The sequence below is a fragment of the Toxorhynchites rutilus genome, chromosome 1 (assembly GCF_029784135.1).
Source record: "Toxorhynchites rutilus septentrionalis strain SRP chromosome 1, ASM2978413v1, whole genome shotgun sequence".
In the NCBI taxonomy this organism is placed as follows: domain Eukaryota; kingdom Metazoa; phylum Arthropoda; class Insecta; order Diptera; family Culicidae; genus Toxorhynchites; species Toxorhynchites rutilus.
In genome coordinates this window covers 199,027,339-199,055,322 of record NC_073744.1, presented here as the reverse complement: position 1 = coordinate 199,055,322, position 27,984 = coordinate 199,027,339, and the positions used below count along the sequence as shown (strand labels likewise).

The following is a 27,984-nucleotide window of genomic DNA, read 5'->3' as shown; positions in this document are numbered from 1 at the left end:
TTCTCGAGTTGTTCAGCACCCTCCCCTCCTTCTCTTTAGAGAGGAGAAAGGAATGTCAAACCACCATAAAAACATTTATTGCTAATTTAATTTGATTTGCTTGATTAATTTCCGAGTAATACAGAAATTTATGTTCCATTTGTATGGCGAACACCCCCCCTCCCCCTTAGAGAGGGGAGAAGAGTATCTAACCACCATAGAAACATTTATTGCATCCTAGAACCTCCAAATGCCAAATTTGGTTTCGTTTGCTTGATTAATTCTCGAGTAATATAGAAATTTGTGTTTTATTTGTGGTCTCAAACTATCATGAAAACCTTCCTTGGCCCCAAAAACCTCTACATACCAATTTTTATGTCGATCGGTTCAGTAGTTTCCGAGTCCATAAGAATCAGACAGACAGATAGACAGAAAATCATTCTTATGTATATCGATAGAAGATATAAGATATATAGAAGCAGAAGATAGAAGATATAGATAGATCCGTCGAGCAGGCAAAACTGATAACTGCATAGAATTTATATGGATCGACAGGATTGAGCTTTGTTTGAATAATTATTTTAGCGAAATATATTAATAACACGCGAACATGTGTCTTTACATAAAAATATTTGCTTTTAGAGTCCCCGCATACTACAGACTTTCTGTCAACCAACAGTTTGGTCGGGTCGGCCTTCTGGTGCAAAAACCGACCCAACTGAATCGGCGTAATGTGCGCACATGCTGACCGCTCCGTACTGATTAAGAAGCCAACCAAACTATCGGCCCACAAATCAGTCTGTAGTCTGCGGCGTCTCTTAGCGTCAAAGTCATATACAGTCAATCGCAAAAATTAAGTATACACTCCGTGTTGGTTTGTTATTTTTGAGTTTTTCAGGGTTAAAAAGTAAATAATTGAAAGCGAGTCATATTCATCGTAAAATTGATCCTTTTCACTCTCATGTAGTGATAAGAAAGAAAAATTGAAATGGTCACCTTTCTACTTCATGTTTAAAAACAAACAATAAATCTTCAATTCAGACGTTGCAAAATTGAGTGTACAGTTCAAGTTTTTCTTGAAAAGAAAATTGAAATCAGTTCAGAAATGTGAGCAGATAGCAAAATTTAATCTCCTAGTATTTGGTACGGTCCCCTTTGGCGTCCAGCACTGTCTGCAAGCGTCGAAGCGAGATTTTTGGTCACTGTAAACGGAATGATCTTCCAGATCTCCATAATCGTCGTTTCGAGTTCTGCTTCGTTCCCTGGATTTTCATTCTTCAGACATTTCTTGATTCCTCACCATATATGCTCAATAGTGTTCAAATCCGGTGATTACGGAGGTTTTTTGAGTTGATTGGGACATTATAGAGTAGGCACTCCCGCACGATGAGATCAGTTTGCTTCGGGTCATTGCAACAATTGCAAATATATATATATATATATATATATATATATATATATATATATATATATATATATATATATATATATATATATATATATACATATATATATATATATATATATATATATATATATATATATATATATATATATATATATATATATTTGCAATTGTTTATAAGAACATATAGTTCATAGCCAGCAAACATTAAATCATATAATTTTGCTCGTGCCAAGTCTTACAAGAAATCCGAATAAATCATAATCGCATATAATATCAATCATACTTTGTATCGTATATATTTGAAATCGCATGAAATGTAAAAACTCCATTTTATATACCATTATCAAATTAAGTCGCAATTCGGTATAATAAACATCGATTTTATGATGTACATTGTCGTAAAATATATTTAATCCGCATCATAAGCAGAGTGCACCAAGCACTCTGATCGATGATGTAGCGATATGCGATTGATTGGCCTCTGGACTCGTCACTGCTGATGTTGCGTTCCCGATAAACTTGGTGCTGGTGATCGCTATGTGGTTGAACGACCTCCTTTGGGGCACGTAGACCATCTGCTAGGGTACGTGGACCATTTGTTGTGCTTGTGGGCGATTCGCTGGATAACTCGTTTGGGTACGTGGACTATTTGTTGGGCTCGTGGGTGATCCAGTGGGTAACTTATATATATATATATATATATATATATATATATATATATATATATATATATATATATATATATATATATATATATATATATATATATATATATATATATATATATATATATATATATATATATATATATATATATATATAGAGAGCTGATAAGGTTAGTACCATCATCCACCGTAGCAAGCACAACTGTACAGAGCCGACGTACCATCAACGCTCTGAAACACACACGAGCCGAACATATCTCCGTTCGACAGTCTTTCGCTGAGCGCTTCGGGGTAAGTTGCACATGTCTCCGTTTCGTATCCCTCCTATCCAAACGATAAACTTTTACTTAGTCGCGGCAATACAAACACACACTCTTTACAGATACACGGGCCAAAGGTTGTGCAGTCCACTGATCATTCAACAAGAGCCAAAGGTTGTACCGCTCATGACAACTGTACACGAGCTGATGATTGCGCCGGCTAGTGACTATTTTATCCTGGATTCCTCGAGTCGAGAAAGACGCACCACGCTAGATATGGGGTACAGACTAGGGGGGCGTTGCTGATTAATGGTCAGCTGCATCCCAATAGGAAGTATCCCGTGTCGGGCACACGTACAGAGCATCGAAGACTGCAACATACCAATTATGAGAACACTTGTAATACTAACCTCGAGCCAACCGCGAGTAATCGGTTACATATTACTAACATAGTTGTAAGCAAACATTGTCGAAATATTGAACTCCCGGCCCCATTAGGCTGACGCCATATGAGCCTTAATAAAAATACATATTTTGGATTAAAAAAAAAAGTTCTTCCGCATAGTAACTCGATGTTGATAATTCCTTAATATTTTCCTTCGTTGATCGTATTGTTTTCACATATTCACATTGGAGAGCCTTAAGAACATTTTGATTGAATGTAATACTTTTCCGTTTACTGTTTTTGAAATCATAGGCAGCCGTGGCAGTGTTCCGAGCTCTGCAATACTATTTTCTTACCCGATGTTAACGTTGCTAAAACTTACATTGTAGACTCATTGAACGTAAAAATAATAATTCTCGCGCAACTTTTGAAAACGACCTATCTACATTGATCGATTCTCTTCATTGACTTTCTGTTTCGATGATCACGGCCTTACAGATAGAGTTCACGCCAGTTTTGCCACATAGTTTGATAAACGAGGTTTACATCTACACTCTTGATCTTCGAACATATCAGGAAATACTTTTATCGCGGAGTCATTAACGAAAGAGACTGTCGATGAAGAGAATCGATCAATGTAGATAGGTCCTTTTCAAAAGTTACGCGAGAATTGTATTGATATCAACACAATTTTTTTCTATTGATTTTCATGACATGAAACGCTATGACTCAGGAATAACAGGAAGGAAGGTATTGAATTAGAGAGACTTTAAACTCTGATAGTTCATTCGTCTCTTCAGGAATAACATTTTATTGAGTGGCTTTTATAGCTGTTTCGATGATGTTGTCTGGCATCAGTGTCGAATTAATAACGATGCTTTCACCAATACAAACAAAACCATTGCGGAAAATTGAAAATTTAACTTTCAGAGCACTAGCTCGAGTTTCCCGACGTTTTTCACTATACAGTGCGACAGCAGATGAAAATTTAATATCTTGTGAGTAATCGATTAGAGTTTGGTTGATATTACTTGATGGGAAGTGTGCGAAAACGATCATTTTCTTCACACTGTTCCGCAAAATGACTGATTTTCGGGCGAGAGGTGAGGGAGGGAGATGAAAGAAATGATCGCCATTGTGGCTAGCTTCCACCTTCACCCTTAAGCGAATGATTCGATACCTAGAGGGGACAGCTGATTTAAAACTTCTAGCGAATTCGTTTTTAAAATGAGTCAGTGCCAAACTGACTCTGTAATAAAAAAAGTCACAGAAGGTTGTGTCCGAGACACGACCGCATAGTTGACGTAGGATTACGTTAGGCTATCTGTCGCATGCTGATTTTGGATGTTTGAAAAAAAATATTGTTAAACTCTTTGATAATGATCTGATGGCCCTGAAAAGGGCCGTTTGATTTGGTTGTTGGGTATTTTTTGTTCATTTCACCAGTGTTACAATCGAGCTTTCGGTATCAGTGATAGAAAGTTGTTTCAGCTCCGATGCACGTTTACGAGATTGGCGCTCATATTGCGTGAACATATATTCCGACATATTTACTCGCGTAAAACTTTATGGAGCAACAAAAACAACAATTCACTTCTGTTGTTTTTTGGCAGCGGTAGCTTTTTCGGAGCCGCTGCTGCTTATTTCTGTTTTTATTTTGGTGGTTTTCGTTGACACCATCACGTCGAGCTAAACGGCGAATAGCGAGTTTGATACACTGGATATTGTCATGTTGAACCTTGCGATACGCTTCGATCCTCCTTTGCCTTCCTTGCCGCATGAAGTCATGTTGTTCGATGTTGATCTGATGTGACCACACTTAAAACACTAAAAACATATATGTTTACCGATCTGAGCGTCGAACAAAATGAGAAATCTGACTGAGCAGCAGCATCAGCAAAAAGAGAGAACATGCCTGAAACTTTCTGCTCATGATGTTTGCTGTTGCCATCAGTACTGGACCGATGCGGGACACAGCTCGATTGTTGATGTTAGGCCTCGATGTTTACCGCCGCTGCTGCTGCTACTGCCACTTAAGTTCGATATGAGACACAGCTCAATTGTTGGCTCTCAGATTCGATGCTCGTCTTGAAGTTCACTGCTGCACTTTCACGATTCCAAGAAGCATGTGCTCGCACTTCTGATGGAGAGAGCGTGCCCGAAATGCTCCGCTCGCGATGCTTGCTGCTGCCACTAGTAGAGTAGTAGTAGTTTGTCGCTGCTTATACTACCACAGAAGCTTGATGTGAGGCACAGCTAGCCTATTGACCACACAGCTTCGATGCTCGTCTATATATTAGCCGCGTCCACTGCTGCTGCTCTCCACTGTTGTCCGTTCCACGTCCGTTGTAAAAATGAATAAAATCCACGAACGCTCCATCCTTTTATATCATTTGGTATGTGTGAAGTAGGCGCCTCCTCCTCGATAGTCATACAGCTTGCCGGTGAACGAACGAATCGGGCGCGAAAAAGAAATGACGTCAATTTCGATCAATCAGGCCTAGGTATCTTCTGTTTGGATGGTGGTTGAGATTTTTTAATTGTTCGATTGTTAGTTACATGATATATATTATTTTATTCAATGTGAAAAATTATTACGGAGTGCCGACAACGTATGATGCAAACATCTCATCAATCCATCCTGAAATGAATGAGCAATAAGCGTTTGAAATTGGACGGGTCGCTCATTTATTTTCTAACGATCATTTATTTTCTAACCGGGAAGCAGTTGACATACTATGCTGCGCTTTTATGTACATGAAAAACCACTTTTAACATGCGGGGAAAAAATCTTATATGAAAATTGCCAGATGTCAATGTTGCCAAGCGTATTTATTGATGGTTAACCCATCCGTTACGAGCGTCGTCTATAGACGACATCCGCGCGACGTCCTGTGTGTACGAATGTCGTCTAGACGACATCCACGCGACGAGCTGTGTGTACGAGCGTCGTCTTTAGACGACATGAAATTCATACTGCTCTTCGATCACACCAGCGCGATGTGCATACTTTTCGGCGCAGTGCTTCGTACAGGGGTAGCACTTCGGCGGAGCACACTGCCGTAATGAAAGGGTTAAACCGACGCCGAACCGAATAGCGATGAACGCACCCATATCACGAACTTCGACATTTGATTTGCTATTATGGTGCTACTCGCCTGTGTAGTTCGCGCAAAGGCATCGGCAAAATATTATTTTAGAAAATTCCTTGAGGCATTTGTTTGAAAAGTGCTGTGTATGACCGGAGCTGTTTCGCTATATATATATATATATATATGCATACATATGTCATTCGCCTCCCTTACCGCATCCAGTCAGGTTGGTTGATGGAAAGTATGTTTCTGACGTGAAAAGTTTCCTGTTAGTTGCACATGATCAAAGAAAATGTAAAAGTAAACAGGAAGGAAGGAAGGTATTGTATTATAGAGACTTTAAACTTTTGCAATTCATTCGTCTCTAGCCTTGAGAAAGGCCCTTTGAAAACTCTACTCTACTCTATTACTCTACTCCAGCGCTACCACCTCCGCCCTCTTGCCTTGAGGAAAGGCACTCGATCCCTCGCCGTCCAGCCCATCCAGCAACGATGTTGTCCAGTCGGTGTCCACACAAAGAATGATGAAAAGTAAACAGTATTTTTGATCGTAGTTTTATATCATTTTTATGATAAGTGGAAAACAATAAATTAAACTCTTTCGTTTCAAAGCAATATCGAAAGTCCTGAAAAGGACTGGAATGGTTAAATGGGTTGTACGGAATCTGCTGCGTGCTAATGTGAGGTTTCAGTCGGATGTAGCAGTTGTTAACTTTTTGGCAGCGGTAGTTTTTTCGGAGTCGCTGCTGCTTTCTTTGGCTTTGGCATCTTCAGCTTCTGTGCGGCGGTTTGCAAGGGTTTCGTTGACACCATTACGGTGAGCTAAACAACGGATAGCGGGTTTGATACACTGGATGTTGTCATGTGGAACCTTGCGATACACTCTTCCTCAACCGGATCCTTTGTCTCCTTTACCTCCATAACCGCATCCAATTGTATTGGTTGATGTGAACAGGAGTACCAGCAATGCACACTAGAAACACATATGTTTATCGATCTGAGCGTCCAACAAGAATGAGAAATCTGACTAAGTAGCAGCAGCAGCAGCAGCAGCAGTAGAGAAAGAGAGCATGCCTGAAACTCTCTACTCATGATGTTTGTTGTTGCCAACAGTAGTGGACCGATGCGAGACACAGCTCGATTGTTGAGGTTCAGCCTCGATGTTTACCGCCGCTGCTGCTGCTACTGCCACTTATGTGAGACACAGCTCAATTGTTGGCCGCTCAGATTCGATGCTGCACTTTCACGATGCCAAGAAACGTTCTCGCACTTCTGACGGAGAGAGCGTGCCTGAAACGATCCGCTCGTTATGCTTGCTGCTGCCACTAGTAGTAGACCGGTTTCAACAACCGTTGCTACTGTTTGCCGCTGCTTATGCTGCCATAGAAGCTCGATGCGAGACACAGCTCGCATTTTGACCGCTCAACTTCTATGCTCGCCTATATATTAGCCGCTTTCACTGCTGCTGCTCTCCACTTGTTGTTGTCCGTTCCACGTCCGTTGTAAGAATGAATGAGATCCACGAATGCTCCTTGCTTTTATATCATTTGGTATGTGTGATGTAGGCGCCTCCTACTCGATTGCCATGCAGCTTGCCGGTGAGAGAACGAATCGGGCGCGAAAAAGAAATGACGTCAATTTCGACCAATCAGGACTGGGTATCACTGTTTGGATAGGGGTTGAATTTTTTCAATTGTTCGATAGTTAATTATATGATATATAGTATTTTATTCAATGTGAAAAATTGTTATGGAGTGCCGTAATCGTTTGATGCAAAAATCTCATCAATCCATCATGAAATGATTGAGTAACAAGCGTTTGAAATTGGACATTTTTCACGATGCGATCGATTTTCATTTTTCAATTTGTACCCCAATATGTTCCCGAAAGACGTAATCCTACGTCAAAACGTTTTCAGTTTCACGAATGCGATGGTTTGTTGGTGTCCGTTATATAGTCTGATTTGTTTATATTTGCGGCGACAAATGTGCATGTAGTGCTTGGGAGGTAAATTATTGTCTATCAGATCAGAAGGGCCAAGTGCAGTGTAAAAATATAAAAGTTTGAATGAAAATGTTTGCTTCATATTGTTTCATTACCTAACACATATAGTTCTAACACTCACTTAACCATTTTTCGATGCATTTCCTGTTTGTTCCACAAATAATTACTATATAATATAAATTCAACATTGGACAGTTTTCGTTCAATATGTTTCTGTGATATCGGAAAAAAAACCTCTTATTTCATCACATGAAATAAATATCCGATACGTTAAAGTAAATTTTCATTCATAATTTTGATTTTGAAAGCATGTTTATTCCACCTGAATATCCATCATTATTTTCGCCTCCCAATGAAAGCACACGTAGCTTTCCGCCAATAGTGAGCATGGTGGAAGACGCTTAGAGGACATAACCCATTGAAGGAAAGATTCTTTGAAGTAAGATAATTCATTCCACGATTCGAGTGGTTCTGTTCTGCAGCTTGGCTGGATATTTAGCCGGGACCTCGATATGATCCACACTGCTGCATCAGTAAGTGAGAAGAACAGGCTATCCATTTTTTCTCTCAATGAAAAATCCACCGCAATTGATTTTCGTAACAATTTTAATTCATCTTAGTCAATAGTAAATTTATTCTAAATCTGGTTTTGTTTATTTTGTTTGTTTCCGCCGCATTCAGTCGTAGAATTTTTCTTTCATTGCTTCTCGCACTATTCGCGGATTCTGTCCGCTAACCATTTGCTTCTGCGTCGGTTTGATTGCGTCACTCCGGACTAATCGTATTCATTTATTCAAAAAGGAACAGAAAATAAGAATTCGACTTCCGAAACAAATAGAGTATGAGATTTAGCACATTGAACTAGCAACTTGAATGGAAAAATAAAGCAAGTTTCTTCCTCTCTCTCTCTTTACGTTTACGTCTCCCACCGCAATAGAAGGCACACACAGTCCCACGTATCAACCTCGATTTTGTTACAAATGTTCGTCTGAATACGTTCTCTTTACGATAATTTAAAAATGGAATTGAATGAAAAGAAATGCTATGATCAGAAAAAGAAACCAATGCAACCACTTTTGTCTAACTGTTGTGTTTCCATTTAAGTTGGAAAGATAATTATGGTGAAAGTACCTTTCAATCTTTCAATAGCATTTCGACTATTTTCGACAGTCGGAAGAGAAGAGCGATCGTTATGTCGTTAAAATATTTTTGGCAGGGTGTTTTACGTTTTGCTTCTTCCGTTCTGCGATTCTAATGAGTAGTAATTAAGGGAGAGAACTATTTTTAAATTTCTAACTGTGGACTTTCTAAATATTTACAATGGATGAGTTATATCAACGTTTGCGCTACTTGTTCTAAATGCTATGTCGAAAAAAAAATGCTTTGACTCCTATATAGACGAGAAAGGGCGCATGGAAGTGTAAGTACCGGGAGTCATCTGCCGGAATGTTTCTCAGCTGTTGCGAATGTTGTCTAGACTCTACCACCGCGGAGTGATGGTGTGGAACTTCCACGACTGATACGCGTTGTGAATGTCGCAGGGCATCAGCGAAAGCGCTCTGGTTTGGGGATGGTATCCCATACACATTTTGTACGTTCGATGCAGCAGCGTCGAGGTGTTCTCGTCGTACTGCCAAGGTCCATCCACGGTCCCGAGCCTACAGAAAGCCAGCTTGATACCCTGATTGTCCGCTTCGATACACCGTTCGCCCACCCCAAGCTGACCGGCTGCATTCAATCGAATCAGCTGGTTGTGACCCTGACCGTGACAGTGTTGCAGTCCAATTATGGCCGGTGGCTGTCTACCCAACGCATCCACACACTTCTCCGTGCCGGAGTTCTTGAGCTCTCCCCAGAACAGATTCGCCGGCAGAGCGGGATACTTGTCCAGCACATCGTAAGCCACATTGTCCATGTACCACTGGAAGCTCTTACACTGGAGACGCTCCTTCAGGGCCAACTGCTCGCTGATATCTCCCATATCCAAATATCTGGCCAAAGGTTCCCGCGTGTAGAAGTACTCCTTGTACTGCTCGTCAAACCAAGTCTCAATCACTCGCTTGTAATTGATCGTAATCAGTGGTCCCTTCTTCTTGCTGGCCAGCTTTCCGAAATTGTAGGGCATAAAACCGCGATATACGTGACCAACTCGGGAGCAAGGAACCCACTCGATACTGCCTCCGCATTGCCAAATCTTGAAGCTCAACTCAAAGTTCTCTCCACCCCAGACCAGTAGCCCCGGATCGTAGGCACCAATCTCCAGGAAAAACTTACGGTTTATAGCAAACAGGCCTCCGGCGTGCGTTGGGCTCTTGTACGGTTCGCTGTCGTGCTTGCGGCGCTTCTGTTCCCTCCGTGGAACCTCGTTTTCCTTGTAAAGCATACCCCACTCGAATATACCCCTGAAACAAAAATATTCAAATCAGTTCATGATCTGTGGACATCCCCCCAAGTCACCCACCGGTAATGATGCCCATCGGCATAAACCGGCCGATACTCAAACGTTTTGTGGTCGATCCCATCGATTACCGGCACTGTCATAACGGTCCGGTCCCTATAGATGGGAGCTAGTAGCGGTGGCAGCCAGTTAGTGTTGACCTCGCAGTGGGCATCCAGATAAACAATAACTTCACCCGTCGCTTCCTTCGCCCCCCGCGATCTCGTTCGGATGAGACCCTCGCGCTCGACGTTGCGAATCAACCTCACCTTACCATCGAACCGCTCGATATAGTTCTCCAGCTTTTCCTTCAAATCCTCCTTGTCGGAAAAGTCATCCACCAGAATAATCTCGTGCAGCACGTGCTTCGGTGACCGGTTCAGCACCGAGTGAACGGTCCGCATGAGCACCGAGAAGCCCTCGTTGTGGAACACAATAATCACACTGGTGCTGGGCAAATCGTGCGGATAGTCCCAGTGTTTGCACTCCTCCAGTCGCGTGTCTCGTATGGTGCGATCCAACGAGATCGTGTCCGAAACCACTATATTCATGCCGTACTCCATTTCGGCGTCCGAGGCACGATTTTGTTGATCCTCCGGCGGTATGTACGCCTTGCCGCCCTCCCCCGGACCATCGCGGCGCTCGACTTCTTTGGGCTCGAAGTTGCCCAGGCCTACAAGCGAAAAAGCGTGTGACATCATTCGGAAAAGAAACTACTTATGCAGAGCAACATCATATTGTTTCACACTGAGAAATAGGCCTTCATCACAAACAATTAAACCCAGACAGCGTGAGAAAATTAAAGCGCACCTTCGATTAAAACGGGAAACACATTCCTGTGATCGGGTTGATCCACCGGGCGTCCATCACTCCCTACCAGTCGAGCGACAAACCGGGCATTGTACGCGTCCTTTACCGTGCGATGATCCACCCCGGACCAGGTTGCGATCAGATACAGCACGAAGACAACCACCGCAACGGTGACGGCGATCCGTGCGATCCGTCCCCGTCGTATGTTGGTCACTCGCATTCCGTAGCAGCTTCAAGCTGTCTGCCACAAGTACGAAAATAGGAAAAACTACCGCCCACTACGAAGCGCTCTGAAACTAACTGAAAATCCTCTGAATAAAACGCGTATATCCACCGCAGATAAAAACGATGGTACCGATAGATACCTGTCTACGTGTACCTCTTTTTCTGCTATCTGAACCGGATAAATGGGGCTGCGATTGTTTTCGGCCTCTCTTCGTTGCACTTGGCTGCTGCCGTCTCGCTCGCGCCCACACACACAATCCGATCAACTGCCACAATTTGTTGATGTTGTGCGCGGAATGAACGGATGAACGGGGGCAGAAAAGAACATCTGAAAGCCGATTTGTCGGTTGGGAACACTGACGTTTGTCATCGTTACACAGGGTGGGTTCGGACCCATCATTCATACACTGACCAAAAAAATTGGTATATATGACGATTTTTTTTTTGGTAAATATTACCAATGACCAGTAAATTTTTGCAATACGAATTATTCGTACATATTACACAATAACAATGGTAAACAAATATCAAACCGGCCAGTATGGCCCACTATAAGCGGTCGGTTCAACATTGGTTTAACATATACCCTAAACATATATGTAATTTGTTCAACACGGGGTCATTTGTCTGTCCAAAGTCGGTTCAATGGTATTCTAATGAAAACAAACATTTTTTTTATTTATTGTAATTAAAATAAATAATGAATATTTATTTCTATACAAATAAAATTGGGCCTCGAGGAAGGAATCGGTCGGTTTGATCCGTCAGGTCAGCTGGTGTGTTTGCATCACCAACTGCCGGGTATTTTTTGTTGCTGCTGCTGCTGTAACACGGCCGTACATCGGGAGATTTTCCGTAGTGGTGCCGCAGGAGCAGATAGAAATTCTGGTAGGTTTTCGTTCCAGTCCAGCTTATAAGGCAACAGTTCCATTATTCGCAAGTGGTTTTCCGTGTTATACTCGACTTGACTGGAAAAAATAAACAAACGCCTGAACATGTGGCAGTCAGGCAATGCTGGCACGTATACTTACACAATTTTCTCCCAAGGAGGACGCATTAGTATATGACACCACACTTGTATCAGTATTATCGGCTCCTCTTTCAATCCCCGCTGATACTGCATTCGGCGTATTCCAGGTGTATGACACGATTATCGCTATCTCACTCTACCTACCGTCACCGCCTATCTCACTATCCCTCTGCTGTAAAAGTTCATCATCGACATCACGATATGTCAGATGATGGTAAATTGGCAATTAGCGATGACGTCGACGTCTGGTGGCGACTTGAAGTTAGATAATTAGATAATTTGGGTCCCAAAATCGTTAGTGTAATCTTTACCAGATTAGAAGACACGAAGCCGGTTTTCAAATTTTCAAATTTGAATGAAAATTTTTACATTATGTTATTTAATTATTAGAAACACGTATTTCTGACTTTCATTCAACCATATGGTCATACAATTCCAACATTGTTGCTGATTTTGTTCTTTATAATATAAAGTTGTCTTCATAAACAATTTTCGTATGAGACTTTTTCCCCACCTGCAAACAAAAATGTTTTAAATTTAAACAGAATACTAATTTGATATGGAAAAGCTAATTTTCATTCAAAATTTTAATTTTGAAAACGTTCACTCTGACTGAAAATCGGCTGTTCTTTGACGCTCCCCTAAACTAGTAAAAGAAGCTCACCGCCGTCAACGCGGATCGCTGTTTTGAAGAAAACAAATACTTCTGACGTGTGAGATGTTGGCACCAAAAACATGGCGGGTGCCATACGGCTGGCGTATTCGTATCAGATGGATCATGATGTACTTGAGCGCCATGTTGTGGTAAATTGGCGGATCCTGGATATGCAAAGCCACTGCTACCGCATCACTGGTAATTTCTGTGTGGACAGATACACGGATAGTTAGTGAAAAGTTATATAAAACAGGTATCGAATATCCTACTTGAGGCTACGACAAATTTGTCGTAAAACATGACCGGAATGATCGGATCGGGCAGCTCCCGTAAGAACTTCTTTAGCACCGTGGCTACACACTACGGCGAGTAGCTGCTCAGATCGGTGTTGATTAGATTTTCGTTGAGTGAGTCACGCAGTTTGTTACCCTCGTCGTAGTTCGGCGGTGTCGTTCGATACAGCTTGTACAGATCCAGGTTCAAGTAACACATCGCATTCAGTTCGATCTCATTGCAAAGTATTATGACAATCTGCGGCGCCGGTAGCTTGGCCACGTTGAACTGCTGGCTTTTCTCTATTTTTTTATCTCTATTATAGCCATTCAACACATTCTGGCTGGTTCGTCACTTTTACTTCCTTTTTTGGAATAATGTCGGGAGTGAAAATTGAACTGGTGATTCGTGATTCGTGCGTGAGAGGTATGGATGTTACCACTGCGCCAGATCGCCTCCGGTTGGTCAACTCTACCATCCGACTGCCAGTTTCCGCTGCGCACGATTCAAGCCCCTTCCCGCCCCGCACTGCCGATGCACTATGAGATTACACTGCTTGCATAGCAATCCCTGATGTATCAGCCCCTGCAAGTACTGCTGACACTTATCACATTTAACCAGCTTAGAAAAAGAATGGTCTACCAAATCATGCGGGTGTTTATCGGCCAAGTTATCACCATCTTCGTCGGTTAATTCCAGCACGATACCTCCATCTCCACTAGTGCTTCCAGTACCATCGCCGTGAATCGGTTTCTCTGCGCTCTGCGCTATGCGCGATTAAGTGGACCATATGTAAGAACCTACAATACAATAACGAAATGAAATAATAAGCCATGAAACAAACGTTAACATGCAATGTTTAAAAATTATTCAAAAGAACTTACCTTTATTGTTGTTATAAGCACGGAAAAATTAAAATGATGACATATAGGGCCTGATTCTCGAATACACTTCACGGTGGAAACGAAATAAACGGCACGCCATTGAACTACGTTATACGAGCTAGTGAAGTGTCGAAGATAATGATGAGTTTTCAGGCAGAATGAGCACTTTTCAAATAAAAAATTATGAATGAAAATGAACTTCTTCGTATCAAACTGTGATATAATCATGTGATATAATAAGCTCATATAAAAAATTCATCTGAAGATAATTTGATATTATAATGATAAGTTTAGTGGGAAACTAATCTCGTATCCAGTTTCATTCCGTTTCCACCGTGAAGTGTAATCGTAGTGTATTCGAGCGTTTTTTACTTTGGTGACGTCTTCATCTCTCATCTTTATTCATGATTCTCTAAAACTAAAGGAAATAAATCGATATATACATGCAAGTCGGAGGTATGTTTGTTCCCACCGAGCTGTGTTTCCCTAACACGGACTTCAAAATGAATATGCCTGGGGGAATCCGCTTTGCAAACACATGCAAGTCGAGGGTATTTTTATGTGTTGAGCACTTTGTACTCGCTTGTCGTTGTGCAATTTCTCTAAAACGTACTTTTAAACTGAGAAGCTTGGGAAAATCGTCATTTCAGATACTAGAGGTGAATGAACTTTCGCAGTTCGAAAACTGCGTAAACATGAGATGTGCAATAATTTCAGAGAAAAATGTAAAATACAATGATCGTTTGACAATTCTTCCGTTCACATATTTTGGTAGTCCTAGGCATCAAATCAAACGTCAAAGGACGAAATCTATCGCAATAGTTTCGATGTAATGGCGTAGATCTACGTCGAAAATATGCGGTCGTGTCCTAGATACAACCCCTTACATTTTTTTAACCCCATGTACAGCGCTAGAACCATGCAAGCAACTCGGTACAATCCCTGTACCTGTACCGACCTATTTTACCGCTGTAGATGGCTACAGCTGTACTGTGTGCAGCGCCATAGACGGTTAGTGGTGGGTAGCATGAACAAATCGTATCAAAACACTTGGCAAACAGTCTTTTCACTGACTTTCTCTTGAGTTAATAACTCAGAGTGGAAATTTGTTTGTTGTGTTTGATAGTTAAGACGCTAAATAAAAACGCTTTTCATTGAAATATGTGGTGAAAATTGGAAAAATTCTGATTGTCAGTTTGACATACGGTACAATGTACAACCAAAGTATGTCTGTCATGGTACGATAGTACCTGCACAAAGCTGTACTCTTACAACGCAAGTACAGCTGTATGTCTGTCCCTGGTATTACGAGCGCTATACGCTTCTCAATTTGCGCCTAGCCTTATGTTAACATTTTTGTGATGCCTTAGTGTGGACCTGACATTTATCTGCTATTATTGTTAATATTCCAGGATACGGGCCTTTACCAATATGTCAAGCGGTGTGTTTTCTATATCTGATGAAAACAGTTGTAAGTTAAAGGAAATGGTTTTTTAGTATTACTTTTTCTATTAGGGTTGCTCGATTACTGCGATTCCTTGTTCCACACCATTCCAAGCAAATATATCTATAAACATTGCTCACCTCAGCTGCTATCAATGCTCCTTTGGGAAGATTATCGTAGCTGCTTAGAATCCGATGCAAAACAAAAAATAAAATGACCGTGCAGATGAACAAGCAGCATCTCGGTGAGCAGCATTCATTTCCGCCGTCGTTCATCGTCTACAGCAAGTTAATCACGTTACAGCCCACGCCCTGCGGAACAATTCGAACCTACCGTTGGTCCATCCCATGCGAAGCGTCAGTTCCGATGCCAAACCCAGCGATCTGTCGGAAGCCCAGAAAATGGCATTCGTCGCAATGATGCGGTTAGTTCACGATCCGCGAGAGATTCAATGGAACAAGCGGAAGGAAAAAATGGTCTCCAAACGGATTGAAACCGGCCCGCAGCCAGTGGCAGAAAAGAAACCAAAGAAGCGATTATTGAAGCACAAAATAGCAGCGATGAGGAAGCGTAAACAATTTCCGTTGCCACCCGAAAGCGCATGTGACAAGGCTAGGAGGTTCGGATACATTCCGTCTTCTGTGAAGAAGGAGAAATTATCGGGCTATGCAGCAGCGTAGGTTTCGATGCTTGGAATAGGAATATTTATTTTATTTCAAATTGAATACTTAAGTATGTTGCCAATGTTCGTAGTTTTGTAATTATATGTTTGAAGAATCCGCAGCCACCTTCGATTTCGCGTCGGCTCCAGTATGAATGCGCAAATGCAGCATCATATTGCCTTTGGTTACGAATGTTTTCAGGCAAAACTTGCACTCGTAAGGTTTTTCGTTAGTGTGCACGCTCCGTGTGTGCGTAGTCAAATGATGCTTCTGGCGGAACGCTTTTTGACAAAACTCGCAACTGTAAGGTCTCTCACCCGAGTGGACGAGCAAATGTTTCTTGTGGGAACCGAAGGAAATAAATCGCTTTGGACAGATATGACACTCGTAGCGCTGCTCGCCTTAAATGGAATATTATTGTCGAATTATTGTCTTAGAAAATAAACAAATCGAACAGTACCTGTGTGTTGTCTTACGTGCAATTTGTGGGCTGCAAGCGAATTGGACACTTTCCCACAGAACTGACATATACAGGGTTTCTCCGGACGGCGTTTCTTCTTCGCCTTTTTCTGATCCAGCGGCAAATGAATATTCATGTGCAGATCCAGCTGAGACTTTGTTTTATACCCCTTCGAGCAAACACCACACAGAAAATCTCGGGATTCAATGTGCGTACTGTAATGATTACGTAACATTCCTGGCTTGGCAAACCCGGTCCCGCATTTGTCACAAACGTAAGGCTGTTCATCGCTGTGAATGCTGTCCACGTGTGTCTTGAGACCCTTCTGGGTTACGTATTTGCGATCACATTTTGTACACTCAAACTGCCGAATTCCACTGTGGCGCAGCTGGTGATCCCGCAAGTGAGTCCGTCGATAGAACCATTTCGAACAAGTGCTGCACTGGAAACGTTTTTTCCCGTGAACTGATCTCGTGTGTTTGTACAATTGAGAAGCTTTCTCGAACTGCTCTCCGCATGTTTCACAGATATTCGAACGAGTCTTCTCATCGTGTTCTTCAGATTTGATTCGTAGCCGGCTTTTTTTCTCCGAGGGCTCCGCGGGATCAGACTCTGCGGAATCATTTATTTCTGATTTAATCTGTTCTTCACCATCATCTGCGGACTGATCTTCTTTTGCTTCAAGACTTTTCTTAATCTTCGATAAGCTGACATCTGGGTCTGAATCCTCGGTGAAAATAACATACAATTCTTCTTCTGGATTTTGTTCACTCTGTTTCACTTTGATATCCAAAAGGCCGTCACACGTATCTGTTCTTTCTTGATTGTCCTCTTTTTTTATGCTCTCGCCGATGTCCCAATCATTCCTCTGGAGTAATTCAATCTCACGCCGCAGTTTGGCGTCCGTTATCTCACATTGGACCCTAAAGCTGTATGCCTGCTGTAAATGCGTGTTGCATCGGTCACAAATTCGTTTCGGTAGACTGTCGGCCTTTCTTATCTACGAGAAAACGAAAATCCAAACAATATGCATCGATGGTGTCTTCATGCACAAAATATTACCACAACACTGGTGCAGGCTTCAATTTTCATCAGTAGTGTTTCGTTACCGGCGGAAAACAAATCCAACCATTTGCTGTCGTTCAGTCTGTCGGTCGTTTCGCACAGTCTACACTTCAGCGCGTATAGATCCATTGCAACGTGTTTGGAAGCAAATCATCCAATTCTTACCTTTTTATGTTGTGAAAGTGCTAAAACTTTTTTTCTCCCACATAGCACAACGCAAATCGCATTTCGTTTTGATTTGAACTGTCAAGGTTTATGCGAACACAGCAGTTCATCAATGAATTACATTTTAAACCTGGTTCAGACCTGCCGTGAACGTGAACGTGGTGAAATAGTACGATCCAAGACGGGTCTATGATACTAGGTGAGGCCGTTTCGTCACTAAGTTGGTTAGGGGAGCGGTATATGAAAACAGTACGGAAGAAAGCAGAAGGGGAATTATTTGCTTGTAGCGTGAAAGAGACAGACTGATCACGAGCGAGCTTCGCCACTAGCGTATTGTGTATTGTTTACAAACAAAACACAGTAGTCTTCCAAGATGGCTGAAGAGTCGTTTTAGCAAGTTGGCCCACCTTAGGATATACTTCTAGGCGCCTTGGTACGATCATTTCACGGTGAACCACATTGCGAGCAACTCTTGGTGAATAGAATGTTCTTGTTCACGTTCACGACTCGAATACTACCACTTTAGTACGGGAGTTTAGACCATCTCATTCAATTCCGCCTTTTACTCCTGCAGGCACTGAATTCTTCTTCCAACTCCTCCACCACCAGGGAATTATTTTTATGCTTCAACCATAAGGCTAGGCGCAAAATGAGAAGCGTATAGCGCTCGTAAGCGAACGCGAGACTACCAACACGACTCATACGTGCCACAAACGTAGCGTGGTGGAGCGCATATTGAGTCGCAGTTTGGTGTAAATAACATGCCGCTCGCATACAATGACTGGTTAACACAGAGTTGCGCGATATATTTATTTACTAACACAATCACCCGACCAGTACAGCCATACAGTGTCAAACCCACGGTGCTATATGATTGTTCACCAACACAACTACCACAACCGGCATGACCAGCACGAGAAACTGTGGTTTAGCCACAGCGCCACGCGAGTCGTGTCTCACGAGCGCTCCACCATCTCGCGTCATCTGGCCAATTTGCGCCGTTCTATCTGTTTCCATTAGCCACAAAAACAGGCGCTTTATCGCGCCAAGTTACTCGCGCTATATGCGTCTCAATTTGCGCCTTGCCTAAACCCACAATCCAGTCGACGAACAACATATCGACCTAACATGGAACAACATTCCCGTCTTGCCTCCCCTTGTCTATCGTTCGTTGATCGAAAATACGAAATGATTAGCGAAACAAATCGGCATCACTGATGGCTGCTTTTTCTTCAATGGTAAACTGTCATCTCGAACAAAAACAACTGGATCGAGGGTCAGGTTTCTTGAGTATAGAAAATATGTTTGCTTTGCGTTTATTAATTTTGAATTCTATTTCAGGTAGTACTTCCCGTTAGATACTTCCACGCACAACTGTGCTTGATATAATACGGTTGGATTTTGCATCCGAGAATGGCGATCGCTGTCTATCAATTTTGAACCCTTCGATGTTCGAAACGAAAGCGACTGAATCGTTTAGCTGTTTGCTGCAAAGGATTCGGTATAAAATGTTGGCTGGTTGTAGCAAAAACATAGTGTAGCATGAAGAATATATACGTGCGAATCGTGAGAATCGAATTCAAGAATATTGAAACTAATTAGATTATGTTCTTCTCCAAGTAGAACAAGCCTTGGAAATTTAGAACAAGTCTTGGAAATCCTTGGACGCACTCTGAAGCGCTGGTGCAATACGATGAGCTGGATGTGTTATTCTCATAATTTATCCGTTGTTTTATGCCGCGTTGTCTGGCCCCGTTCGTGATCAAGGGATGCTGGAGAATCTGCTCGTAGGAGCTCGAACCGGTGTGTTAAACGAATGAACTCGGTCCCGGGAAACAATGCGGTTGCATGTGCATGTATTTTTGTATTTTTTGTATCTGGTGTATTTTTTTCGTATTTCATTCCTTTTTAATAATAAATGTTACCGTTTAGAAATTACCTATTCAATTAATTAAGTTAGATATAAAATTAAATAAATTAGAGTATAGGAAACTTAAAATTAAGTAGGTTTAAAATTAGCTATAAAAAATACACACACATACACATACACCTAACACACAAACCTGTTGTCGGGTGAAAACGCCATAAAAGTCGTGGATAGAGCAATAGGCGGTTTAATAAGTGACATCCGAAAAAGGGAACAGTGGGAAAGGGAAAGCACTATTGTGGACCATAAAGCTCTTTAGCACCCTCAATGGTCCCCGTGACTTAAACCAGGGATCGAGGGCTTTTTGGGATTAGCCCTTCTGGCTAGGCTATTATAACAGAGAGTAACACAAACCAATACAAACAAGTGGCGAGCAGTGCTAGAAGCAGCGCTGCAAGCAGGTTGACGCCTTGTATATGTTGGTAAGAAAGGTCGATAAATCGATTGCAGAATGGCAGTATTTGAGGTCGATTGTTGACATTTTATCGACCCAATCTTGGCAGGCAAAACCTAGGTAGTGCGGACTGAATCAAAACGGCTGTCAAAAAAGATCCAATTGAAATGTCAAAAGAGATCCAACGATCAGGAGTGTTATTTTTCTTATGATAATCAACACTATAAAAGAGGTATTGTTGTCAAGGGCAAAAATAAGTAAAATTATAAAATGAACGAACTACATTTTTCCGTTAATTGTTTAATTAACCATTGCATCTCTGAAAGAGCATCTCAGCCTTTCACTGAGCAACGCATTTTTAATGTCCCCTCTCTTTGTCATAACGTTTTCCCGAACGAAATAAAAACAAACAAAGTCAGAGTCACGTAAATGTTTACACCTGCGATTTGGAAATATTCGATAAAAAGTGGAAGGAAGAGTTGCCAGATGATTTTTAAAAAAAGTCTGTAAAAACATGTGAATGTCTGTTAAAAATGTGGAAAAGTCTGTTAAAGTGTGCAGATCTATAGAAATGTCTTTAAACGTTAATTTTCACATATTCCTTAATACTTTGTACATCACGATGCACGTAAGATTGTATTTTGTATATATATACAGCCATTCCATGCCTAACCAATATAGTGGTTCTCAGATCTTCGTCAAAAGTGGTAGTTTTGTTCTTTATCGCAAAACATTAGACTCGTATTTTTCTATTTTGTCATTAGGGTGCCCATTTACATTTTAGGGTGATCCCAAAAATCATTTTTCCGCTTTTTCCCAAAATGACTTTTTTCAAAAATTTATAACTTTCGAACCACTTAACCGATTTAGATGATCGACATATCAAATTGAAGCCAATGATCTTTAATTGAGAAATATGGAACTTGCAGATAATATGGATCCTATTTTTAATATGGATTGAAAGCTGAGAATTTTTTACATAAAATAGCTTGATAACAGAGATGCTATTTTTTTCGTTTTTGACATATGATTTTTCAAAATTAATCGATGGTTCGAAAAAAAAATTTTCCCCATTTTTCCCACTACAAAAAGTCAAAACTTTCGAACTATTGGACCGATTCATATCATCAACATATCAAATTGAAGCTTACGAGTTATTTTTCTTTGAAAAAATATTACTTTTGCGAAAAAATTGATTTTTTTTTTGTAATTATTGATTGAGTTAGTTTTTCATAGATTTCTCGGTTAAAGATAGGAGCGCTATATTTTTTTATATTTTTTATGGAAAGCGGAGAATTATTTACCTAACATATCTCGATATCAGATATGCTATAATTATCGTTTTTAAGTTAGAATTTTGTAAATTTAACATGTTTTAAGTCTTCGATCAATATTCATATGTAACAGAACTAGACCTATGCTACTAGAATCCAATCTTCCCGCAAGCGTGATATTTTTTCAAATTTTGCTTATTGGATTCAATTTAATATATCGATCATCTAAATCGGTTCAGTAGTTCAAATGGTATGATTTTTTCACAGAAAGTTGTTTTTGGACAATTGGGAAAAAATGATTTTTTTTGAAAAATAATATCTAAAAAACGAAAAAATAGCAACTCTGATATCGAGATATGTTATGTAAACAATCCTCAGCTTTCAAGAAAAAAATATAAAAAATATAGCGCCCTCTAGTCCAAACTCATAAAAAAATAAAAAACGACTACAATCAATAATTACTAAAATATAAATTTTTTTTTCGCAAGTTAAATATTGTTTAATAAAAGGATAGGTCAATTTATATGTCGATCATCTAAATCGATTCAGTGATTCAAAAGTTATTAATTTTCTTTTGTCATTTTTGGGAAAAAGTGGAAAAAAACGATTTTTCGGACCACTTAATAACGTATGTGCTGTAAGTGTGTTTTAATGTTTCAACGATCTACACATACATACATACACATATATACGCGTTGTTAATTTTTATAAAAATCAGTATTTCTTCGTTGATATATTGGACATCCACCAAGACTTGCGGTCTCGTTGATGAAATTTATAAAAAAAATGCAGTGTATATTTTCCATCCGCCATGCAAGGCTATACAAGTTTTAGATCACCACACGGCCATGAACCATGTCTGTGGTAACAATATCGTACAGTAACCCATATTTCGTCATAAGCAGACCCGAAAGCAAATGTAAGTTGTTGAAAATAGAATGAAAATGACATAGTCCTGACCCTAACTTAACTATTTTTCAATAAATCTCCTTGCATTTCAGCAAAACAATCTTATCTAGAACAGAAAATAATTATCAGAAACAATTTTCGTTCAAGATTTTTCCTTACCTGCAGAGAATGCAATTTTTCATTAATTGTGAATAACCGTATCCTCTCTTTCGTCTGCAATGATGTCAAGGCAAAAGTACTTATGTGTATGAGTTCCAAACTTCATACACACCAGATGGGCCAACCAGAAAGACTGCCTGGCCGCAGGTTGAGTATCGCTGGTCTAACGTCATTTGTATTGATATAAACTAAATATAATAACTTTTCTGTATTAAAACTATGGAAAAATATCATATGGTTAGTCAAATATCTTTGATGTGATGAATAGAGCCTCTTATTTTTTAAAATATTGTTATATCCATATCTTATTTTATGAAATATTGTTATATCCAAAAAGTCAACAAAAATAAAAAGTATTTTACAGATACGTCTGTAAGTTTACAAACATATTTGTAAATCTGGCATCTCTGGTGGTCTGAGAATTTATTGCAAGAAATCGCTTGAAAATATGCATGAATTTGCTTGAAAATGAAGTGGATTGAGTCCGCACCACTTAGGGCAAAACGGAATATGGTCTAGCTTATTCGATGAATTTCGACAAAAAAACCGTGACGATTAAACAAATTATGCACTGTATTGCACTGATTTTTCACTTCATATTTTCAGTACTAAATGAGAGACGAAAAAGCATTCTCGTTGAACTTCGAAGATAGAGAAAAACACATTTATTTCTCTCTGAAAAAGAATTTTCGGTGAAAAGGAAGAGACGAAAATTCCAACATTACATGACTTATCAAACACTAGACTGAAACAAAAACAAAAACTGAATACTTATCTAGCAGCCGAGCGAGAGTTTCGATCTCCAATAGCGCACATTCATCGGTATAAATCGTATAAATCTATTAGTATGCATTGATGAATTTAACAACCCAGCGCAGTTGGCGCGAACCATTAGTCGAATGAATTTTCATTAGAGTTCACTCACACAAACGTACGTCGGCAGCTGTCAGTTTTCAAATTTTATTCTTTGTTCACTGAGCGTCTTTTTCGGTTGCAAATTTAATTTACCCGCAGCAATTTTGAGTCCGTGCTGCTTTCGTGTTACCTCTAGTTATTGAGGAAAAACTCACCACAATGGCCGACTGCCAGGAACGAACCTACACAATGGATGATCTTCCGCAGCTGATCGACGGTGTTAGCTCGGAACACGTAGTGGGAGTGACACAGATAATTGTCAATATGATGTCCCATCCGGCTTACGGCAACACGTACCACTGGACGAAGGATGATTTTGAGCTGGGCTGCCCGCTAGGAAGGGGTAAGTTTGGTCGAGTCTATTTGGCCCGGGAAAAGCACACCAAGTTTATGGTCGCCATGAAGGTAATGTTCAAGTCGGAAGTAGTCAAAGGACGGGTGGAGAAGCAGATTTTGCGGGAAGTTGAGATTCAATCCCGACTCAAGTAAGTAGCAGATGGCGATTCTCATGAAGATTCATTCAGTTTACATTCACTTGTTTCCTCCAGGCATCCTCACATTCTCCGTCTGTATACATGGTTCCACGATGAGCGTCGCATCTATTTGGCGCTGGAACTTGCTTCCCAAGGTGAGTTGTATAAACATTTAAAACAATCACCTAATGGACGATTTGAGGAGAGAAGAGCGGCCAAATACACGTACCAAGTGGCGGATGCTTTGAACTATTGCCACGCGAATAACGTTATCCATCGCGACTTGAAACCAGAGAACATTCTGCTGACGGATGACGACAACGTGAAATTAGCTGATTTCGGATGGTCCGCTCACACCCATTCGAACCGACGGAAGACGATGTGCGGCACGCTGGACTACCTGCCACCGGAGATGGTCGATGGAAAAATATACGACGATTCCGTGGATCAGTGGTGTTTGGGCATTCTGTGCTTTGAGTTTTGTGTCGGTTTTCCACCGTTCGAGTCCGAAACGACCGAGGCCACTTACGACAAAATTCGGCGACTGAAAATTGATTATCCACGCTTCATGAGTGCGGGAGCGAGGGATTTAATTTCGAAACTGCTGCGCAAACCGAGTAATTCTCGGATCACTCTGGTGGACGTGATGACCCACTACTGGATTAAGGGGGACCAATAATTTCAATATGTAGTTTGTTTGAAACCTGTTTTAAGTTTTTTTTATCAATAAATGTATTATGTCTTTATAAAATTATCGATGTAACTTATTTTATGTGAAAAATCAGGGCAGCAGTATTATAAAACAAAAGGCATTTGAGCTTGTATTTATTCCGGACTAATTTGAATCAGATTTGCATATGTAAATAAATCTCATTGGCAAATATCCGCGTGTCGGCACAAATCAATTAGTGAAACACAATCGGGTTAAATATTTAGCCGCCAAAGCACAACGTGTGAGGCGGCTATGCGGAACAATTCTTGACGCAAATATCTCGCTCATCTCAATCGAAAATTCGTTTACTTTAAACCATTTAAAAAATGCTCAACTCGTGAGAATTATAAAGGTAATCGTCATTTTAATTGAATTGAATGAAGAGTTGGCTGAGGTCTCTAGTTATGCAGCCCCCCTCCTCTACTTTAGAGAAGGGGAGGAGTGTCGAACTACCATAACAACATTCCGTGCCCATTAAAACCTCCACATGCCAAATTTGGTTCAATTTGCTTGATTAGTTATCGAGTTACGCAACCCCCCTCTTTAGAGAGGAGGGAGGAGTGTCGAACCACCATAGAAACGTTTATCGATCCCTTAAACTTCTGTATGCTAAGTTTGATTTCATTTGCTTGATTAGTTCTCGAGTTATTCAGCCCCACCTCCCTTTAGAGAGAGGGAGGAGTGTCAAACCGCCATAGAAATATTTATTGTCCCCTAAAACCTCTCGACCATTTCCATTTTAGGGTTGTCCGAAAATTGAACTTTTTCCTCTTTTTTCCAAAAATTACTTTTCAAAAAATCATAACTCTTGAACTACTAAACCGATTTAGATGACCGACATATCAAATTAAAGCCAATCGCCTTTTTTTGAAAAAATTCTGTACTGAATTCGATTTATGCCCTCATTATTATTAATTGTATTCGTTTTTTTTTATTGTTTTCATAGTCCCGGGACCAAAGGCGTTATATTTTTTATATTTTTTTCTGGAAAGCTGAGAATTTTTCACATAACATATGTCGAAACCAGAGAGAGTTTCACTCCGGCAGTCATCGGGTACGGACATTATTATTTTTGCTCCGCGTTGGGTTTTATTTGCATCATTCGTCGTCGTCTTATGTGTCCCAAAATGTTATAGCTCAATCCGCTATTGGCGATCTAACGTACAAATCTACACCTAGGCGGCGCTGCGGTGAAAGTGATGATGGTTTTAAATTTTGCCATGTGAGCTTATGGAAGGTTTGTAGTTCTTTCCATAAATTACAATGTTATAATCATGAAAGAACATTTGATTACGATGAGTTTGAAAGAAATTTAATTCTGCGCAATTTTATATATAACATGTTATTTATTTACCTCTTTCAGTAGTGAAAACTATAAAAATGTTGACAATGGTTGAATTAAAGAAGGAAATTCGAGAGCACAATCAAACATAAATAGAAAAATGCACGATTCCTGCATGTGAGAACTACCTTGGAAAGCCCGGAAGTAAAATATACGTGATTGGTTTTCGAGTTTTAGGTTACCTTTGCATCATTTTCTTAGTTCAAAAACAAAATCCAGATGTCTCACCGATCGTTTACGTTTTGCGTTAGATCGCCAATACGTTCGGTACAGGTTTTTACTGAAGGCATTCGGTTGTCATGAGATATGTGATGTAATATGAGATATGAGATATAATCTCGTAGGAAAGTGTGAAAAAGTGATATTTCCGATGTTTTGAAACGCTGTTGATGTGATTATTGGAGCCGCATATTTTATTCAACATGTTCATACATGTCGCGAAGCTCAGTCGAGTTTGTTAGTTTGTTAGTGTTTTGCATACAATTTCCCGAAGCTTGCATTCGGCAGCAATCGCATTTTATTTGCGTAGTGAGGCTATCACCAAATACAACTGCGCAGTTGCTTTAGTATATTCCCGCGCATTGTAAACAAATTTGGTCACCAGTTCGTCGCGTGTGTAAATTTAACTCGGACGGAAACTAGAGGAAGGGGTGTATTGTGTTTAGTGTATTTTGTGTTTACTTTTCGCCGTGTCGAACACTGCACACTGCATGCTGATATCAAAGGAAAGCTATTTGATTGTGTGCGTGTATCATTGGAGCAAAACGGGGCCTTGGCAACCCTATCCCAACCAACACAAATTGAGCGTATGCAGCATGAAGCTAGGGCTCGCGCATTAAGCCGGGTTCAGACGGTGCGAGCAAGCATACGAGTCGGTCTAGTCAGTTACTGCAGTGCAGCTACTCACACCGTGTGAACACATCATGCCAGTTATTGTCATGTGTGATCCGGCGTGCGAGCTACTTCAAAGTTTTTTGAATTTACTCGCACTCGCATGCTTCAAAACGTCAAAAACAGAATTTAGCGTTCGAATCAGGGATGCCAAATGTAAAGAAATGTCTCTATTTTTAAGATATTTGAAAATATGCGAAGATATTTATAGACTTGAAAATTATTGGAAAAACAAATAAAACCCTCATAGTTTCTTAACGAAATCATTGTTATTCTGTTTTGCACGCTGGCGGGGCACGCTTTCTTTTTGAGATAGTTTTCTGGAGAATGTCTAATATAGAATCATTATCAGGCACAATTTTCATTCAAAATTCACTCACAACTTGCGAAAAAAAGTAAGGTTCTAAGAAACAGAATACATATTCGATTTAAAAAAGTACATTTTCATTCATTATTTTAATTTTTGACGCGTGTGAATAAAATTTTAAAAAGTCTTCTAGACTATCATTTAAAGCATCACATACTTCCGGAATTATCTTAGCTATGGATGCTTTCGAGATTCTAAAAAATATCGACAACAATCTGAACAATATTCCAGAAGAAAGGCATATCAATGTCATTTATATTATCACTCTTGCAGGTACAGCATCCTTCATGAGTGTATCTTGGCGTTGTATTTGTGGAGCAATTAAATTCAACAGTTTTTCCACTTGTTCAGGTGTTATTCTCAACACTGCTCTGTAATCTCTATAAAATTGTGTAATGATACATTCAACTGAAAACCTAAGATGAAAACTACCAATAAAGAAGTCGATTTCGGACCAATCATTTGACAAATTCGGACCTGATTGCTGTTTCTGACTATTTGATGGACATTTGAAAAATCGCCTGGCATCCCAGGTAAACCCGTGCCGTAGTATCTAGTTTCTCGCCAGCAGCTCACACTATGTGAACGGACAAGGCGAGTCAACCAATTGTCAAGCGAGTCCACCGGGTCAGTAGCTGCTCATTGTCAAGTCAGCTACTAGCAACGTATAAATGGGCCTTTATTTATTGTTTGTAGTCAGTAGTGATTAGAGGTGTGCA

The 27,984-nt window shown here is 40.4% G+C and overlaps 4 protein-coding genes across 6 annotated transcripts; 2 read left to right on the top strand and 2 right to left on the bottom strand.

Moving 5' to 3' along the window:
• Positions 1 to 8,380: 8,380 nt before the first annotated feature.
• LOC129769093 (N-acetylgalactosaminyltransferase 7) lies at positions 8,381 to 11,561 on the bottom strand. Of its 3 annotated transcripts, none has more exons than XM_055771135.1 (4): positions 11,419 to 11,561; positions 11,040 to 11,339; positions 10,254 to 10,902; positions 8,381 to 10,194 (listed from the first exon to the last, which is right to left on the bottom strand). In XM_055771135.1, the coding sequence occupies exons 2-4, from the start codon at positions 11,257 to 11,259 to the stop codon at positions 9,273 to 9,275; spliced, it is 1,791 nt and encodes a 596-aa protein (XP_055627110.1). In that variant the 5' UTR covers positions 11,260 to 11,339; positions 11,419 to 11,561; the 3' UTR covers positions 8,381 to 9,272. The 3 variants fall into 3 exon arrangements, with proteins under 3 accessions (XP_055627110.1, XP_055627103.1, XP_055627093.1); XM_055771128.1 differs by having other exon boundaries at positions 11,405 to 11,543; XM_055771118.1 differs by having other exon boundaries at positions 11,040 to 11,460.
• A 3,803-nt stretch (positions 11,562 to 15,364) lies between these two features.
• LOC129771296 (uncharacterized) lies at positions 15,365 to 16,671 on the top strand. Its single transcript, XM_055774788.1, has 2 exons — positions 15,365 to 15,794; positions 15,854 to 16,671. The coding sequence occupies exons 1-2, from the start codon at positions 15,764 to 15,766 to the stop codon at positions 16,228 to 16,230; spliced, it is 408 nt and encodes a 135-aa protein (XP_055630763.1). The 5' UTR covers positions 15,365 to 15,763; the 3' UTR covers positions 16,231 to 16,671.
• On the bottom strand, positions 16,221 to 17,980 carry LOC129771285 (zinc finger protein OZF-like). Its single transcript, XM_055774776.1, has 3 exons — positions 17,735 to 17,980; positions 16,673 to 17,672; positions 16,221 to 16,613 (listed from the first exon to the last, which is right to left on the bottom strand). The coding sequence occupies exons 1-3, from the start codon at positions 17,864 to 17,866 to the stop codon at positions 16,312 to 16,314; spliced, it is 1,434 nt and encodes a 477-aa protein (XP_055630751.1). The 5' UTR covers positions 17,867 to 17,980; the 3' UTR covers positions 16,221 to 16,311.
• A 5,535-nt stretch (positions 17,981 to 23,515) lies between these two features.
• Positions 23,516 to 24,760, top strand: LOC129761904 (aurora kinase B). The gene is made up of 2 exons (XM_055759748.1): positions 23,516 to 23,965; positions 24,029 to 24,760. Exons 1-2 carry the CDS (start codon positions 23,640 to 23,642, stop codon positions 24,630 to 24,632), a joined length of 930 nt encoding a protein of 309 aa, XP_055615723.1. The 5' UTR covers positions 23,516 to 23,639; the 3' UTR covers positions 24,633 to 24,760.
• The last annotated feature ends 3,224 nt before the right edge of the window (positions 24,761 to 27,984 follow it).